The sequence below is a fragment of the Plectrocnemia conspersa genome, unplaced genomic scaffold, assembly GCF_051122295.1.
Source record: "Plectrocnemia conspersa isolate PC_06_02 unplaced genomic scaffold, ASM5112229v1 ptg000001l, whole genome shotgun sequence".
NCBI classification, from domain to species: domain Eukaryota; kingdom Metazoa; phylum Arthropoda; class Insecta; order Trichoptera; family Polycentropodidae; genus Plectrocnemia; species Plectrocnemia conspersa.
Window position 1 is genome coordinate 31,398,984 of NW_028277165.1, and position 19,515 is coordinate 31,418,498.

The 19,515-nt window shown below is 37.2% G+C and overlaps 2 protein-coding genes across 3 annotated transcripts; one reads left to right on the top strand and one right to left on the bottom strand.

Moving 5' to 3' along the window:
• Positions 1 to 3,175: 3,175 nt before the first annotated feature.
• Positions 3,176 to 7,431, bottom strand: LOC148239615 (uncharacterized). Of its 2 annotated transcripts, XM_088193318.1 has the most exons (5): positions 7,374 to 7,431; positions 7,279 to 7,313; positions 7,136 to 7,211; positions 7,000 to 7,067; positions 3,176 to 6,940 (listed from the first exon to the last, which is right to left on the bottom strand). In XM_088193318.1, exons 1-5 carry the CDS (start codon positions 7,390 to 7,392, stop codon positions 4,943 to 4,945), a joined length of 2,196 nt encoding a protein of 731 aa, XP_088049444.1. In that variant the 5' UTR covers positions 7,393 to 7,431; the 3' UTR covers positions 3,176 to 4,942. The 2 variants fall into 2 exon arrangements, with proteins under 2 accessions (XP_088049444.1, XP_088049526.1); XM_088193400.1 differs by having other exon boundaries at positions 6,819 to 7,067.
• Positions 7,432 to 8,218: 787 nt separating this feature from the next.
• Positions 8,219 to 16,032, top strand: LOC148239616 (sialin-like). Its single transcript, XM_088182722.1, has 7 exons — positions 8,219 to 8,494; positions 8,565 to 8,711; positions 8,865 to 8,997; positions 9,220 to 9,375; positions 15,312 to 15,397; positions 15,468 to 15,593; positions 15,652 to 16,032. The coding sequence occupies exons 1-7, from the start codon at positions 8,219 to 8,221 to the stop codon at positions 15,760 to 15,762; spliced, it is 1,035 nt and encodes a 344-aa protein (XP_088038848.1). The 3' UTR covers positions 15,763 to 16,032.
• Positions 16,033 to 19,515: the final 3,483 nt, after the last annotated feature.

Consider the following 19,515-nt stretch of genomic DNA (forward strand, 5'->3'; position numbering starts at 1 on the left):
CACATTGACCTGTTTAATGTTAGCTACGAAGAGCTGATCCAGTTTGTATCATTTATTTTTGATATTTTATGATTTTTTATTTTATATATAGCACTCCATACAGACGCACACATACAAAATACACATAGGGTTACCGCTTACACTGTTTGCCAATATAATTAAAAAAGCGTATAATAAACAGATAATAAAAACAAGGTTAAGCTTCGGGATTTATTGTTTGTTCACATCAGCTGTAAGAATTACAGAAATAAAAAAAAAATTAGATTAACAAAATAATTACAAATTCAGATGTAAAAATAATCAACTTAGACATACCAAAGATTGACGTTTTATGAAATGAAATTAGTATTTTATATATTACTAGTGGTGTTTCATTTAACAATAAAATACGAATATGCCAATCAAAATACAAGTAAATAAATCAGGGCTGTGGAGTCGTTAAAAAAAAACACGACTCCGACTCCGATATTTACCAACTACACGACTCCGACTCAAAAAAGTTTAATTTTATCAGGTTGTTTTCCTACCTTTGCAAATAGGCAAATTTTTCATGTATGGCATAAAAATAAAACAAGATCAAACTTTATTAATTATTTATTCGAATTTATTCTTAAAAACAACATTGCTTCTATTAAATCTGTATTCGTAGAAGCTCTCAAATCAGAATTAAGGATTTTAAGAGCGGAAAATAACCGCTCTACGGATACTTGGGTTGGCGGCAATGCTGTAACGGTCAACGCTGAATCTTTTACTATTTCTGGATACCGCTGTATTGCCATTTCAACGTTTAAATTATAAGCTCCGTCAATTTTTTCCACCATTTTCAGTGCATCGTAAAATTCATTTTTAAATTTTGAGTCTCCTTCCTGTAGTATATTGAGACTCAAACGAGGACGTTTTATTTTCTTTTGTTCATTGAGATATTTCTCAAAATCGTCTTCAGATTCAGCGGTTTCGAATGAAGATGATAATTCAAGTATTGATTGCTCAAAACTGCCTGATGTCGTCTCGTTTCCCACTCGAAGGCCTTTCATACGAATGGTTAATTCAAACAGAGCGTTCTTAGCTCTATTTATTTGTTCTTCCGTCAATATGGATCGAACCATGGGGTCAACATAAATTCCAGCCAATAGAATATCATTGTCCAGTAAATGTTTTTCTCTGCATAGCATGGCGTTTTTTATTCCATCAGCAATAGTATTACTCTGAATTTTAGACAAATGAAAAATAATGCTCTTCCACTCCTTGAAAAATTTACCAGGAGTCAAGTCTTCTGCTTGCAACACTTTTGTAACGATATAAGGATAGCGAAGCAAAACTTCAAGTTCCTCTACTTCTTTCCATTGCAACTCAGTCATAGTCACGTTCGGGTTGGTCATGTCCTCAAGGTAAAATTTCAGCTCAATAAGTCGCTGAATCATTAAATATGTACTACCCCATCTAGTAGCTTGATCCAAAATCGCCCCCTTTCCAGCTCTTCGCTTTATTATGGCATGTATTTTTGGTGTTCTGGCAGCTATTGCGACGTTTCGTACATTTTCACAGATACTTGTCGCTTGCACATCTCTCAAGCCGTCATGGATTGCTAATTGCAACGTATGTACTGCACATCGCATGTGATGGATCTTAAAAAGTTCAGAAGCGGCATCACCAAATATATCACCCAAAATGCAATAATCATCCATAATACCATATTCATCGATATCGTCTTCCACTTCCGACTCAATTGTACTTAGCATATTGCGAGCATTGTCTGTCACGATTGATAAAACTTGTTTTATTTTAATATTAAGCTCTTGCAGAACATCCATCATAAGTTTTTTTAAATAATCGCTTGAGTGGTTGGATTTAGTGTCCTTGACTGTTATAATTTCTTTTTGATCATCAACGAATTGAGCATTAATGCCCAAGTAATTTAACCGGTGACGTGTGCATGTGTCCATTTTTAAATAAATTAACTTTCCGTGTAATTGATTTTTTAGTTCATTTTTCTGTTTTTTAGCGTCCTCCTTTACTATATTTCGTACACTGCTTCTTTCTAAGGATATCCCAACTTTAAGAGCCATTTCACCGTTTAATTTAATGAAAGCTGGACTGGAGAAAAAAGTGAGAGGCAAAGAATTTTTAAACACCATTTCACTGATGCAGTTCTTAAATTTGTCGGCCGTCATAGACACGGTAACATTTTCACTTGTAAAATACTTAGTTACTAACACTTGACGATTCGCATTAACACTTGCTTTTAAACTAGCGTTGTCTTTCTCACAAATGATCCTATATAAATTAGGATGATGGCGTTGAATATGACGTTTCATATTCGATACCCTACTGGGCGCACTAGATCCTTTTCCACCGAAAGCACTGATTTTTATGCCACAGATTTGGTTTTCAGAGTCATCCTCAGCTTGACATACAAAAAAATAGATCGTCTTCAGTTTTCTCAAAATAACCGTGGATTTTTTTCTCGATTCCTGAGACATCTAAAACAAAGGGGATTTTAAAATTTTTATTTACTATAACTATAATAAAAAATTAAATATGTTGTTATTATAAAGAAAACGTACCTCTGATCCTTGGAATTAAAACACAGAAATGGAAAGTAATTTGTAGCGCGCAGACGTGATTGATGCAAAACAATGATTAAACAAAGAAAAAATACTCGAATAAATGTATGCAATTCGAGTAACAGATGAAACAAATATATCGGATCTCGCTTTTCGACATAAGAAAGAAAGAGACCAAAAATTTTTGCGTTGACTTGTATGCATTGGATTTTGGTGATCCACTGTCTCGGTGCAACTCATGGCACCTACACGTTTAATATTCATACGCTATACACATTCATTATTACGCAATTAAAATTTCATAAATTTCGTAATTAAAAAAATGCATTTTATAAAAAAATGGTGAGAGTCGCTCATTTTTCACGACTCCGACTCCGACTCCAGCCAAAACCCCACGACTCCACAGCCCTGAAATAAATACATGCAGTCTTCGCTATCACCACTACGTCAATGAAATAACACCATTTACTGTTTATATTGATATTACAGTAATACCCCAAAGTTACGCGATAGGTGGGACCGACGAAAATCGCGTAAGTCGGGGTAAAAATTTGCTTATAAATACATATGAATATTGTTTAATTGGGACCAAAGACTAACAAAAACACTGGTTTTTATAAGAAAATATTTAATAAAATTGCAGTTATTTATACAAAAAATAATTGAGTTACACGAAAAAGTTATTTCAATGCTTTCATAAAATCTAACAAATTCGTCTGATGACATCTTTTTTCTCGCAGAATTTATTCGTAGTAAGCTAATATATTTTTATTCCTTGCTTTGTGGTTGCAATTCGATCTTCGTTAATGTCTATGCTTTTTAAGATTTTTAAAATATTTTCAATAGAGCTGAGATCTTCTCTCAAGCTTGCAATAATTGTCATCTGTTTTTGTGGCGAAGCTGGGTCTGAAGGGTCGGATTCCTCAATTTCGTTTTGCTCACACATCTCTATAAACTCGTCGATTGTCAGCTACTGACTATGCGACTCCAGCGACTTGTTAACATCATCACCGTCACAACTTCTTCTATCACATGCCTGACATTTCTGTTTCATTATGAAAAAAAAATAGGCAAAGCTTCTTCCAGACAATACTCAATGTATTTTTTTAAATTTCAACTAAGAATAGCGGGCGGCAGTGTAGCCAAACGAAAAAATCAAGAACTGCGTAACTATGAGTTCACGTAAGCCGGGGGATTACTGTATTGTACTTACACTCGACTTATAATAAAAAACACATTTTTAATTATTTTTTATTGTTATTAGTCTGTCACTTGAATATTTTATTAAAATTATTCAGGTCCGTGATCAAGTTTAAAAGATGAAACTACACAGTTACGTTACACGAAACACGTGTATCTGGACATACGCCTTGTTTTTAATTTTTTGTGCACAAACATATCATTGTTTACATAGATGTGGAGTTTTTTCGGTTGCTTCTAATAAAGCTGGCATATGATTTGCAATGTCTCTAGATGTTGTACTTCGCTACGCCACTGCTAGACAGCATCATATCGGTTTGTCAATACTACCCATATTTTTATTATAATCAATTATGCAAGTTGGTTTAGTGACTGGCCTGTGGTAAGATTATTTTTACCAGTTGGTAAAAAAGAATCGTCGTGAAGTGTGAAGTCAATGTATGAATTCACGTTTATCGTGCCATTTTAGAGCTAATAAAGGTCCGCGATGTTGTGATTCGTACTGCCCTTTCTTCAATTTATCAGTGAATTTTGGCATCTTTTTGCAAAATTTATCTGACAGTTCCATAGGCACTGGTTTTATTAGCATGAAGATGCTCAAACAATGACAGACTACTGTACCAATTGCCTGCTCAAAGATTGTGACCTTTGCCAACATAATTTTTGAGTAGTGTCGTAACCATAGCTCCTGAAATTCGTAAGCCCTGTTCGTCAGTAATGTCCGTCCCCTGGCCACAGTATATAATAAAGTCTATTATATAAGAAATATAATTAGACAGTTGAGAAACACCACTATAAAGTCGTCGATTTGCTATAAAATGGGATGTCGTAAAACACTTTTAGTTTTCAATGCTATTCCACGTTCAAATTGCCGAATATCGCCATGAGTTTTCATATGTTATGAAAGATATTGTTTAAATTTGAATGCTCTTCCACATTTTTCTCATTCAAAATGACGAACATCGCTGAGTTTTTGTACTAAGTAAAAGATATTGTTTAAGTTTAAATGCTTTCCCGCATATTTTACATTTAAAGTCACAAACATTGTTATGAGTTGGCATATGTCGTGAAATAATTAGTTTACTTTTAAATGCTTTTCTACATTTTTCACATTTAAAACTACGAGTATCGTTATGAGAGATTGACTTTGGTTTTGAATGCTTTTTATATTTTCATATTCAATCACGAGTAACGCTATGACTTTTCATATGTTGTAAATAATAATGTTTAGTTCTATATGCTTTCCCACATTTTTCACATTCAAATTCGCGAGTAACGCTATGAATTTTTATATGTGATAAAATACATCGTTTACTTTTAAATCCTTTTCCACATTTTTCACATTTAAAGTCACGAGTAACTCTATGAGTTTTCGTATGTTGAAAAAGATGATTTTTAGTTTTAAATGCCTTTCCACATTTTTCACATTCAAAGTCACGAACAATACTATGAGTTTGTATATGTCTTGAAAGATGTCGTTTAGTTTTAAATCCTTTTCCACATTTTTCACATTTATAGACACGAGTAACGCTATGACTTTTCATATGTTGTAAATAATAATGTTTAGAACTATATGCTTTACCACATTTTTCACATTTAAAGTCACAAGTAATGCTATGTCTTTTTATATGTGATAAAATACATTGTTTACTTTTCAATACTTTTCCACATTTTTCACATTCAAAACTACGAGTATCACTATGAGATCGCATATGTCTTAAGAAATAGTGTTTACTTTTAAATGTTTTTTTACATTTTTCACATTCAAAGTTACGAGTGACAATATGACTTTGCATATGTAGTAAAAGATATTGTTTACTTTTATATGCTTTTCCACATTTTTCACATTCAAAACTACGAGTATCACTATGAGATCGCATATGTCTTGAGAGACAGTCTTTAAATTTGAATACTTTTTTACATTTTTCGCATTCAAATTCACAAGTGACGATATGACTTTGCATATGTCGTAAAAGATAATATTTACTTTTATATGCTTTTCCACATTTTTCACATTTGAAGTCACAAACAACATTATGACTTTGCATATGCTGTAAAAGAAACGCTTTATTTATACATGTTTTTCCACATTCTTTACATTTAAAGTCACAACCATTGCTATGATATTTTTTATGTTGTGAAAGACACGGTTTACTTTTAAATACTTTTCCACATTCTTCACATTTAAAATTACGAGCTACATTATGAGTTTGGATATGTTGTATAAGATTTGGTTTAGTATTAAATGCTTTTCCACATTCTTCACATTTAAAGTCAAAAACATTGCTATGACATTTTTTATGTTGTGAAAGACACGGTTTACTTTTAAATACTTTTCCACATTCTTCACATTTAAATTCACAAGCAACATTATGACTTTGAATATGTATTAAAAGACCAAGTTTAGATTTAAATGCTTTTCCACATTTGTCACATGTAAAGTTACAAACATAGCTATGATATTTCATATGTCGTGAAAGATATATTTTATTTTTAAATACTTTTCCACATTCTTCACATTTAAAGTCACAAACATAGCTGTGATATTTTATATGTTGTGAAAGATGTTCTTTACTTTTAAATGCTTTTCCACATATTTCACATTTGAAGTCACAAATATCGCTATGAGTTAACATGTGTCTAGAAAGAAATTTTTTATAATTTCCTTCTTTGCCACATATTTCACATTTAAATTGACAAACATTGTTATGAGTTTTTGAATGAGTTAAAAGATATTCTTTACATTTGAATGCTTTTCCACATTTTTCACATTCAAAATGACGATCATCACTATGGGTTTTCATATGAAATACAAAATATTGTTTTTTGAATGCTTTTCCGCATATTTTACATTCAAAATTACGAATATCGCTATGAGTTTTAATATGTTTTGAAAGATTATTTTTAACTTTGAAAGCTTTTCCGCATATATTACATTCAAAGTCACAAACATCGCTATGAGTTGTCATATGTTGTGAAATACTTATTTTATATTTAAATGCTTTTCCGCATATTTCACATTCAAAATCACGATTATCGTTATGAGTTTTCATGTGTTTTGAAAGATATTGTTTAAATTTGAATGCTCTTCCACATTTTTCACATTTAAAGTCACGAACATTACTATTCATTGCTATTCCACATTGCAAATTATTAGATATTTCTCTTTCTGGTTTCTAAAATAAATGTATTAGGTAGTATAAATATCGAAATAAATAGAATATTGAGCTCTTACTATAGTGTCATTGTGAATTGTGTGACACGAAAGGTTCACTTTAAGTATATCTTTAACATCATGCATTTCTGAAACGATTAATTAATTAATCAACAATTGCTTACACATTCAAATGTGACAGTATAAATATTTTTACCTATTTCGAACAAGTCGTCTACATCGTCTTTGATTGTATCTTTGCTGCTATCGTATTCGCGTTTTACATTCATCAACTTTAAAACGAACAATTAAAACCATTATTTAAGATCACATGCATCAACAAATACAATTGTTCGTTACCTCTACTTCACCTTGAATTGTTTCAAAGTCAGCTTCTGCAAACAAATGTCCTTCGTTTAGATTGTTAAATATAAAGAAATAAAAGAAAATAGTACCGGTTTTAATAAACGCCATTGTGACAGTTGGTTACCAACGTTTGGTCCAAATGCGAATAATTGTTGAGTATGGCTTGTTGAAATTATCATGAGCCTTCTAAATATTAAAATAATATTTTTCAAATGTGATATATTTTTTTTTTCAAATATGATAAACAATCATCTCCGATATAGCATTTGTGAGATTACTTTTAAACGGTTCGTGTACATGGAGTCCATTTGAATTTCAAAATGTATGAACAACACCTCAGACCAATTTCCATAGCATCGAGGAGTGAATTCATAAATTTTCCAAAAGACACGGTGTTTTGAAAAGTTTTTTTATTACATTTATTTTACATAACTATTTATAATACGTTTTACTGAATGCAATCACTATAGATTATTAGTTTTATATATAATTACAATAAAGACATGTAAAAAAACACAAAACATAAGTGATACTTAGGCCTAAATTTATAATTAATAAGCAAATAAGTAATAGCACAAATTATTAAAGAAATACTTTGGTAATAATAACTACATATACACAATAATAATAATACATTACATAGTTGCATTACCTACTTTAATAAAATACCTGGCTTTCAGAATGCCAGAAAAAGTTCAGGGTTATCAGACGAATTAAAGATAACGTAGAAAGGCAATTTTTATTTAGATTTTGTTATAGTCAAAACTTGGCGGCTCGTTGGTAACACTGGCATAATGGACCTCTTCAATTTGAAATTTTGCCGCGCACCGTCCACTCACACGCATATTATTAAAAATGTAACTTTATCAAATCTTTGTCTAATTGCCACCCGTCACCTACCGTCGCCAAAATAGTATGGAGGAAAGTGACGGCGATGGAGAATAATAATAATAATAATAATAATAATAATGTTAATTTGTTGCTTCCAGGAAGTTCTGTTGGAGCTGCTCTCACTTTCCCCATGTGCGGCTACATCATCCATTGGTTCAGTTGGCCAGTAGTATTCTATCTGAGCGGAATAGTTGGCACGATTTGGTTCATCTTGTGGTGGGTTTTGGTCCACGACTCTCCAGCTGAACATCCCAGAATATCCGAAAGCGAGAAAAATTACATCCAGAAAGAGATCGGCAAGACCATAACTGATCAAAAGGTAGGTAGTCAAAAACCAGTTTCATTCAAACTTAGAATCACACACCGCCGATAAAAATCTGCTGTTTCAGATAAAACCACCGTGGGGTCACATTATGCGCTCCAAGTCCATCTGGATGACTACCCTCGCCCAGTGGGGTGGAATTTGGGGGTTGTTCACCCTAATGACACAGGCGCCTACTTATTTAAAGTATATCCACGGGTGGGACATCAGATCGGTAAAGCATTTATTGGTTCTTCGTGTCCTAGCATCGCACCACTCTTAGCCAAAAATAAAATACCGCATTCATAGCACCATTACTTCAACTAGGCGAAAGATGAGTTCGAAACGCTCGGCCGGTGTTGTGCAAAATTTTCTTTTCGGTTTTCAGACTGGAATACTTTCAGGTATACCGTACCTATTGCGCATGGGATTCGCCAGTTTGTTCTCTCAGTTTGGCGACTATTTGCTGGCTGCGAACAAAATGTCTCGGACAAACGTGAGGAAGATGGCCACTGCTGTTTGTAAGTATAAAAATAAATTAGCAACATGCATTGTCTCTTTACTCAAATAAGGGTTAGTTTTGTTCGCTTTTAATATCCTACATTTTGTAGGTTTTTATTACATATTTAATCCTAAACAACAACTATTTCAATTTACAGATTACAAAATTAGCTGTTGTTTGATATGATATATTAAAAGTGTCGGTTTAATAGAATAATGGAGGAAATTCTGATGTATTTAAGGTTGCATCGGGCAAGGATTGTGCACCTTGGCATTGGCTTATGTTGGATGTGATAGGATAGCTGCTATAGTTTTAATTATGGCCGCTTTGGCCACAAATGGTGCTGTTTCAACGGGACCACTAGCATCATACATTGATATTACACCAAATTATGCAAGTTCGTATAGTATTATAATTAAAAACATTTTATTATTATTTTTTGTTGAAGAAGGACTATTATTAAATGTTCTCCTATTTGATGTAACAAGGATTGAAAAAAGTTTTTGATAAATGCAATATATCTAGATATGGAACGGAATGCACAGCAACCCTATGTTGACATATGAATATATGCACGTGTCTGTTCTTAAAAAGTTTTTTTATTTTTAAAACTGGTCTTTGTGACCTACAATATTCAATAATTTACGTTTTAAACACCATGGATTTGGTAACAATCTCAAACAGATAAGGCGGCGAAAGTGAAAGTTCCTGTTTTCCATGAGCTTCTAAGGCTTGTCTTGATCGATTTGGCGTAGCTCAGCTTAGTGCCAGTTCAACAACACTATTTTTAGTCGGATGTAAAATGGTAGTTATATATCACATCATGACAAAAGTTATTGATAGATTAGTAACAAAGGTTTTACGAATGTCAATGTATCAGGGTGGATCCAATTCTTAGTTTTTTTCTTAATACATACCGTTAACGGCATAACAATATATTCAAAATCTCTGGAATGTGAAATTCAGGTATGCTGTATCTGCTCTGCATATATATTTTGTAGGGTATAATGGTTTTGGTCCTCCGCTTCAATACACATAGCCGTTCCTTGTCTCGCCGAAGAAACTGATTCACATACCTATATGTTTTGATTTATTTAGGCCCTGCCCGTTACAAATGTCGTTATGGACAGGAGATTGTTTGGCCAAAGCCGAGCGGGAAACTTCCACCCAGTCTTATACTGCTGACTTCCTTACTGCGCAGACGCGGTAGTGAGCCTACGTATAATTAAGTATTTTTCTCGTCCTTCAAGTAAGACGGCTTCTTATGTGGGCTAAGATCGCAGCGTTAGAAAGATATAATAGCAAATTATCCCAGAGGCAAGAAGTTAAACACCATTAGATCTATGGGGACCCCGAGACAACCGTCCGTGACGCAGCATAAAGTGAAAGTGACTGTCCCGCTGAGCCGCGCGCCCGAACTAAGCGGTGTCGTACAATAACACCGCATCCCCGCCACCGCGAGCTACGCGCGGAGTGGGGATGCGGACCCCGAGACGACCGTCCATGACGCAGCATGAGTGAAAGTGAAGTCCCGCTGAGCCGTGCGCCCGAACTATGCGGCGTTGTACAACCACACCGCACCCCCGCCACCGCAAGCAACGCGCGGAGTGGGGATACTGTTGCACACCCGACCGGGATTATAAGGAGGTACCAAATGGCTCACTTAACACACACGACGAAGAGATCACGAACACACCAGACATTCGTGAGAGACGAGACACGACACTCGATTCGAGATCAGACAGTCTACTTCAAAGACGATCATGACACCCACTCCGACAAAACTCGACAGTCTCAAGGACTTCCAGACGCTCATCAACCGCCTGGAAAAAACAATTGAAAGACAGGATCGCAAAATCAAAGAACTTTCCACCCAACTTGCCGCCGCCATCAAAGCAAGAGGACCAAGAAAACGGAAAAAAACAAAAAAGACCGACCTGACTCAAGAAGGAGAATCCTCAACTTCTTCCGAAGAAATGGATCTTGAGGAATCACAACCGCCCGCCGAAACGCCACAACCACCCGCCGAAACGCCAAGACCGCCCGCCGAAACGCCAAGACCGCCCGCCGAAACGCCAAGACCGCCCGCCGAAACGCCAAGACCGCCCGCCGAAACGCCAAGACCGACCGCCGTAACGCCAAGACAGCCCGCCTCAACATCGAAGCCGCATGCCGCAACTCCTGTGACAACAGCAACGCCACCCAAACAACTAAGTCAACCACAGATTACACGCTATTCACCCACAAATCACACCACCCGGTCTCCAATCCCACCAATCATAATCTCATCCCCCACGCCCTACAAAAAAGTAGTGGAAACTATGAAAAAATCTATCACCCACTTCACGACTAAACAAACCAACAACGGCATTAATATCGCCGTCTCCACACCAGACGATTACAGAAAGGCGACTACGGCTCTTAAACTAGCCAAAATCCCTTTCTACACATATTCTCTCCCAGAGGACAAACCCCTAAAAGTTGTCCTCCGAGGAATCCCCACCTCTCTTTCCCCTGAGGAAATAAAAGAAGCCCTCACCGAACAGGGCTTCGCAATCGCTGAGGTCATCCGCATGTCCTCAAGAACGACAAAAATCCAATACCCAATGGTACTAGTTAAGTTAACCAAATCTGACCAGCAAAAAGCTCTATTTCAACTGGATTCCCTCCTCCACCTGAAAATAACGGTGGAGAGCTTAAACCAGCCGACCAAAGCCGCTCAATGCCACCGTTGCCAACGGTTCGGCCACGCCGCACTGAATTGCGCAATGGAATACGCATACGTCAAGTGCGCAGCCGACCACCCCACCTTCAACTGCACAAAGGACGCAAAGTCAGCGCCAAAGTGCATCAACTGCGGCGGAGCTCATCCGGCCAGCTACAAAGGCTGCCCGAAATGGCCGGCGCCCAAAAATCCCCCCAAATACGCCACTCCACCGCCAACCCCACTGCCAACCCCACCTCCACCGACTCGTCCAGTCACCCTACAGACGAAATATAGCCAGGTTTTAAAACCAACTCCCCCCCCAACTTTCTCTCCCGAGCTAATAGCTCAGATCACCGCAATGGTCATTCAGACCCTGGCGACAAACCCCTCTTTCAATGGCAGTAAATAAAGCCAGCTCTCTCACCCTGGTATATTGGAACGCCAACGGCCTCACCCACCGAATTCTCGAACTCAGACAATTTATAAAAACGTACAATACTGACATACTACTAATTAACGAAACACATCTCCGCCAATCCAACGCACCTAACATCCCAAATAACATCCTATATAAAAATGACAGAATCCACAGCAGGGGCGGTGGTACCGCAATATTTATCAAAAAATCTATCGCCCACAACAGAATCCCCACCCCCGACCTACTACAATCAGAAGCCACAATCTTACAAATACCCACCACTGACTCGGGCACCTTCAAACTAATAGCATATTATAGTCCACCCAACTCACCCATCGACTACGACGATCTAAATAAACTTTTTTGCGACAACACTCCCACAATCGTAGCCGGCGACTTCAACGCCAAGCATCCCTTCTGGAATTGCCCACGCGCCTCCCGCAAAGGTAACGACCTCTTCAACTACGCCTTCAACTCTAACGTTTGCGTAATCGGCCCTCCCGAACCCACTTGCTATAGCGCAATCGGACGTCGCCCATCCACTATAGACCTTCTAGCCCACAGCAACTTTCCATGGTCGATCGAACTCCACGCCATAAGCGACCTCTCTTCTGACCACAACCCGGTTCTGGTCAATCTCTCAAACCCTTTTGACAACACCCGGCCCCATACAGCTGAATCCCCCGGGATTTCAAAATTCACACACTGGCTAAAATTCAAATTTCACTTAGAAACAAACACTATAATCCCACACTTCTTAGCCACTAACGAACAAATAGACTCAGCAGTACAATCTCTTACAAACAACTACACAGCAGCATTAAACTTCGCGGCCACTCCAACTACCAATACAAGTACCCGCCCCCGCCTAGACCCTGAGACCAGACTGTTGATCTCCACCAAAAACCACTTTCGCAGACGCTGGCAACGCTACGGTGACCCAGCGGACAAAATAGAAATGAACAAACACCAAGCGATAGTCAGAAAAGCGCTTCGAGATTTCCACAACAAGCAATGGGACCAAAAAATCAATTCTCTGGCCACCCAAGATAATTCCCTATGGAAATTAGCTAAATCGCTCAAAAAACCCTCCCCATACACCCCACCACTGCATACCTCCAACAGGGGACTGGTATACACGTCCACGGAAAAACAGAAGCTTTCGCAGACTCTCTTCAAGAGCAATTCACGCCCAACCCTGCCCGCAGAGGACACAACACATTCACAGACTCGGTAAACTCCACCGTGTGCTCAATTAACTCAAAAACTCCGTCGGACAAAATTAAATTAACATCTCCGGCTGAAATATACTGTTTCATCCAGAACCTTTGGCCCCACAAAGCCCCCGGATTAGATAACGTCCCCAACAAGGCTCTGACATATTCTCCCAAGAAAACAATCGTCACAATAACCAACATCTTCAACGCAGCTTTGCGCAATCGGTACTACCCCCCAGCTTGGAAATCTGCTATTGTAATAATCCTCCCAAAGCCCAACAAAGACCCAAAATTTCCTCAAAACTACCGCCCCATCAGCCTTCTATCCTCTATCAACAAACTGTTCGAGCGAGTGATCCACAGACGTCTCACCACACTGACACGCGAGCTGAAAGTTCTTCCGGACGAACAGCACGGGTTCAGAGAAAACCACAACACATTACACCAACTCTTGCGCGTAACCGACACCATAGCGAACAATTTCAACCACAAATCTTCCACAGTAGCCGTATTTTTTGACATATCCCAAGCCTTCGACAGGGTATGGCATGAAGGCCTCTTGTACAAACTCCACACATTTAACTTCCCCACTAGCATTATCCAGCTGATAGCTTCATTTTTAGATAGCCGCACATTTCAAGTGCGATTCGAGGGCTGCCTCTCGGCACCCAGACAAATCAAAGCAGGAGTACCTCAAGGCTCCATAATCTCGCCGCTACTGTTCAATATCTTCACGTCCGACGTTCCCAAACCATCCAACCGTCACACCATACTTGCACTCTACGCGGACGACACTGCGCTTTTAAGCTCGTCCAAATCTATTCCTCTTGCCATTTCGCGTGCTCAAAAAGAAATAGACAAATTAGAATTATGGTACGCCAAATGGCGTTTTAAAATTAATCCAGAGAAAAGCCAAGGACTAATATTCACAAAAAAAAGTTGTACAAGCCCACCCAGACTTAAAATTAGAAACACCCCAATTCCTTGGTCAACCCAAGTCAAATACCTCGGCCTCACCCTAGACAAAAAATTGACCTGGGGGCCCCACATAGCTAACACGGCAAGAAAAGCTACAGCCGCCTACGGAGCCCTATACCCACTCATAGGAAGACGTAGCGTCCTCAACCCAAAAAACAAACTATTGCTTTACAAAGCCATCATCAGACCCACTTTAACATACGCCTCCCCTATATGGGGTACAGCAGCCCTAACTCATATCAAAAAGATGCAAGTATGCCAAAACAAGATTTTACCACAAGTGTAAAAGCGCCATGGTTCGTAAGGAACGAACAAATACATAACGACACAAACACGCCATACCTCTTTGACCACATTCTCAAACTAGCTCAACAGTTCTACAGGCACATCCCTAAGATAGACAACAATTCCATTAAACACCTAGCGGACCTAGATCCAAACACCATCCCCCACAAACACAAACGCCCACAAGGTATCCTAACCCGCCAACTACCAACCACCTCCACTCCCATTACCGCAAACCCAGCCCAACCCATATCTAAACAACAGATAAAACACAGATAATACATACATTATCTTTTCAGACAGACAAAGGTGTAAAAGGATCAACATCCACGGTACACCAAAAACGACATGATCAAGGAGCTCACTTAACACATTCTACTCAGGACTTCTGACACTGCAACACTCACTGGACTACACGGATTCTACACCTCGCCTCCTGTCTGAGCAACCATCTCCAGGACACGCGCTCGAGGTTTAATATCGACGACTGTCGAAGGATCCCAGTCAACACGTGTCAAGAACGTACCGGACGATTTCATAAGGGCCACTTTGTACAGTTCGCTGTACAAACGTCCTATCACAGATCGTCAACCGGACTGCCGATAACAACAAAACAGAAGCGTAACCCCACGACCGCTTCAGATCTATGATAATTCCAAAAGAGTTTCTCAACTAATATTTACGCCACGATTGTAATATTTATCTATTATTATTATTTTTGTTATTAGGCGTAGCACTTGGATTTAGCGGTATGATAACAAGTCTCCCAGGATTCATTTCACCAGCAATAGTCGGATGGTTAACGCTAAATAACGTGAGTATAATAAAATACGCAACAATCCTCAAGCCTTTTTACTTATTGTACTAATTGTCAAACTTTTCAGCAAACTGCAGAACAATGGAAAATAGTGTTTTTAATATCAGCCGCCCAGCTTATAATTTCGGGAATTATTTACGTTATGTTTGCAGATTCTGATCTTGCCAAGTGGAACGATTATGGCCAGAAAGAGGTACATGTTCATCAGTTTAATTTTAATAAATATGTGTTATAAAATATATTTTTTGTAGATAAATGAAAACGTACAAGAAATGGAAACTTTTCTACCCAGCGGCGAATCCAAAACTGTTATCTTTTCTTTGGAAAATCATATTGATAGAAGAGTAGAACAGAAAATATAATAGTGCCTTCAATGTAGTGCCTCAAACTACATTACTTCTGTGGATACTAAAACGGTTATTATATTGTTGTTGATTTTATATAAAATCTTTATTTTCTTAACTGACTGTAAATACTAATTTATTGATAAAATAATGTAGAATTGTTTTGTTATAATATTATTATATACCATATTATTGTGTACTATTAAACCTCAATATTATTATAACAGTATACAATTTATTGAAATGTGATAAATATTAAATAATCATAATATAAATCGAAGACTCAAACCGTTGTTTTATTATCAACTTAGACTTGCCTCGGTTTTTTGTGCTTTGGAACTGCTAATACATACCGTTTAATGGACGTAGGTTCAAGCTGATAAATCTTCCAAGATGCTCGGCTTTCACTTTGACGATCCATCAGTTATTCGCGTCCTCTATGACACCTTAATTCGTAGCATTCTTGAATCGGGATCTATAATTTGGAATCCTCGAATAACCAAATATTCCCTTTTAGTGGAAATGATTCATAAAAGGTTTTTAAGATATCTGTTCAAAAGGACATATGTTCTTATATCCCAGCGCCTTTCTTTTAGGAGCGTTGGGATACGATTCGCTGAGGTCTCGCATAAAGTTGTATGTCGCTAAGCATTTTTTCAAATTGCTGAAGGGTACTGTCAACAATTAAGCTATTCTCGAGAAATTCCAGTTTTAGGTTCCAAAGCGTCTTCGAGAATCACAATCGCGTCCTTTTTTGATAGCCCCGACTCGAAAATGTCTGTGGCCAACCGGTTCCTTAATACGCTGGCATTACACATTGACCTGTTTAATGTTAGCTACGAAGAGCTGATCCAGTTTGTATCATTTCATTTTGATATTTATGATTTTTTATTTTATATATAGCACTCCATACAGACGCACACATACAAAATACACATAGGGTTACCGCTTACACCGTTTGCCAATATAATTAAAAAAGCGTATAATAAACAGATAATAAAAACAAGGTTAAGCTTCGGGATTTATTGTTTGTTCACATCAGCTGTAAGAATTACAGAAATAAAAAAAAAATTAGATTAACAAAATAATTACAAATTCAGATGTAAAAATAATCAACTTAGACATACCAAAGATTGACGTTTTATGAAATGAAATTAGTATTTTATATATTACTAGTGGTGTTTCATTTAACAATAAAATACGAATATGCCAATCAAAATACAAGTAAATAAATCAGGGCTGTGGAGTCGTTAAAAAAAAACACGACTCCGACTCCGATATTTACCAACTACACGACTCCGACTCAAAAAAGTTTAATTTTATCAGGTTGTTTTCCTACCTTTGCAAATAGGCAAATTTTTCATGTATGGCATAAAAATAAAACAGGATCAAACTTTATTAATTATTTATTCGAATTTATTCTTAAAAACAACATTGCTTCTATTAAATCTGTATTCGTAGAAGCTCTCAAATCAGAATTAAGGATTTTAAGAGCGGAAAATAACCGCTCTACGGATACTTGGGTTGGCGGCAATGCTGTAACGGTCAACGCTGAATCTTTTACTATTTCTGGATACCGCTGTATTGCCATTTCAACGTTTAAATTATAAGCTCCGTCAATTTTTTCCACCATTTTCAGGGCATCGTAAAATTCATTTTTAAATTTTGAAATAGAGTCTCCTTCCTGTAGTATACTGGGACTCAAACGAGGACGTTTTATTTTCTCTTGTTCATTGAGATATTTCTCAAAATCGTCTTCAGATTCAGCGGTTTCGAATGAAGATGATAATTCAAGTATTGATTGCTCAAAACTGCCTGATGTCGTCTCGTTTCCCACTCGAAGGCCTTTCATACGAATGGTTAATTCAAACAGAGCGTTCTTAGCTCTATTTATTTGTTCTTCCGTCAATATGGATTGAACCATGGGGTCAACATAAATTCCAGCCAATAGAATATCATTGTCCAGTAAATGTTTTTCTCTGCATAGCATGGCGTTTTTTATTCCATCAGCAATAGTATTACTCTGAATTTTAGACAAATGAAAAATAATGCTCTTCCACTCCTTGAAAAATTTACCAGGAGTCAAGTCTTCTGCTTGCAACACTTTTGTAACGATATAAGGATAGCGAAGCAAAACTTCAAGTTCCTCTACTTCTTTCCATTGCAACTCAGTCATAGTCACGTTCGGGTTGGCCATGTCCTCGAGGTAAAATTTCAGCTCAATAAGTCGCTGAATCATTAAATATGTACTACCCCATCTAGTAGCTTGATCCAAAATCGCCCCCTTTCCAGCTCTTCGCTTTATTATGGCATGTATTTTTGGTGTTCTGGCGGCAATTGCGACGTTTCGTACATTTTCACAGATACTTGTCGCTTGCACATCTCTCAAGCCGTCATGGATTGCTAATTGCAACGTATGTACTGCACATCACATGTGATGGATCTTATAAAGTTCAGAAGCGGCATCACCAAATATATCACCCAAAATGCAATAATCATCCATAATACCATATTCATCGATATCGTCTTCCACTTCCGACTCAATTGTACTTAGCATATTGCGAGCATAGTCTGTCACGATTGATAAAACTTGTTTTATTTTAATATTAAGCTCTTGCAGAACATCCATCATAAGTTTTTTTAAATAATCGCTTGAGTGGTTGGATTTAGTGTCCTTGACTGTTATAATTTCTTTTTGATCATCAACGAATTGAGCATTAATGCCCAAGTAATTTACCCGATGACGTGTACATGTGTCCATTTTAAATAAATTAACTTTCCGTGTAATTGATTTTTTAGTTCATTTTTCTGTTTTTTAGCGTCCTCCATTACTATATTTCGTACACTGCTTCTTTCTAAGGATATCCCAACTTTACGAGCCATTTCACCGTTCAATTTAATGAAAGCTGGACTGGAGAAAAAAGTGAGAGGCAAAGAATTTTTAAACACCATTTCACTGATGCAGTTCTTAAATTTGTCGGCCGTCATAGACACGGTAACATTTTCACTTGTAAAATACTTAGTTACTAACACTTGACGATTCGGATTAACACTTGCTTTTAAACTAGCGTTGTCTTTCTCACAAATGATCCTATATAAATTAGGATGATGGCGTTGAATATGACGTTTCATATTCGATACCCTACTGGGCGCACTAGATCCTTTCCCACCGAAAGCACTGATTTTTATGCCACAGATTTGGTTTTCAGAGTCATCCTCAGCTTGACATACAAAAAATAGATCGTCTTCAGTTTTCTCAAAATAACCGTGGATTTTTTTCTCGATTCCTGAGACATCTAAAACAAAGGGGATTTTAAAATTTTTATTTACTATAACTATAATAAAAAATTAAATATGTTGTTATTATAAAGAAAACGTACCTCTGATCCTTGGAATTAAAACACAGAAATGGAAAGTAATTTGTAGCGGGCAGACGTGATTGATGCAAAACAATGACTAAACAAAGAAAAAATGCTCGAATTTTACCGAGCAAATAAATGTATGCAATTCGAGTAACAGATGAAACAAATATATCGGATCTCGCTTTTCGACATAAGAAAGAAAGAGACCAAAAATTTTTGCGTTGACTTGTATGCATTGGATTTTGGTGATCCACTGTCTCGGTGCAACTCATGGCACCTACACGTTTAATATTCATACGCTATACACATTCATTATTACGCAATTAAAATTTCATAAATTTCGTAATTAAAAAAATGCATTTTATAAAAAAATGGTGAGAGTCGCTCATTTTTCACGACTCCGACTCCG

Bases quoted from the DNA above. Each gene is read 5' to 3' on its own strand.
- LOC148239615 (XM_088193318.1), bottom strand. The intron at 7,068-7,135 runs GTAAAAATATTT...TAATCGTTTCAG, and splicing joins AGACGACTTGTTCGAAATAG to AAATGCATGATGTTAAAGAT. The intron at 6,941-6,999 runs GTAAGAGCTCAA...CATTTATTTTAG, and splicing joins CAATTCACAATGACACTATA to AAACCAGAAAGAGAAATATC.
- LOC148239616 (XM_088182722.1), top strand. From the start codon at position 8,219: ATGGAGAATAATAATAATAATAATAATAATAATAATGTTAATTTGTTG. The intron at 8,998-9,219 runs GTAAGTATAAAA...GATGTATTTAAG, and splicing joins GAAGATGGCCACTGCTGTTT to GTTGCATCGGGCAAGGATTG. The intron at 15,398-15,467 runs GTGAGTATAATA...CAAACTTTTCAG, and splicing joins GATGGTTAACGCTAAATAAC to CAAACTGCAGAACAATGGAA.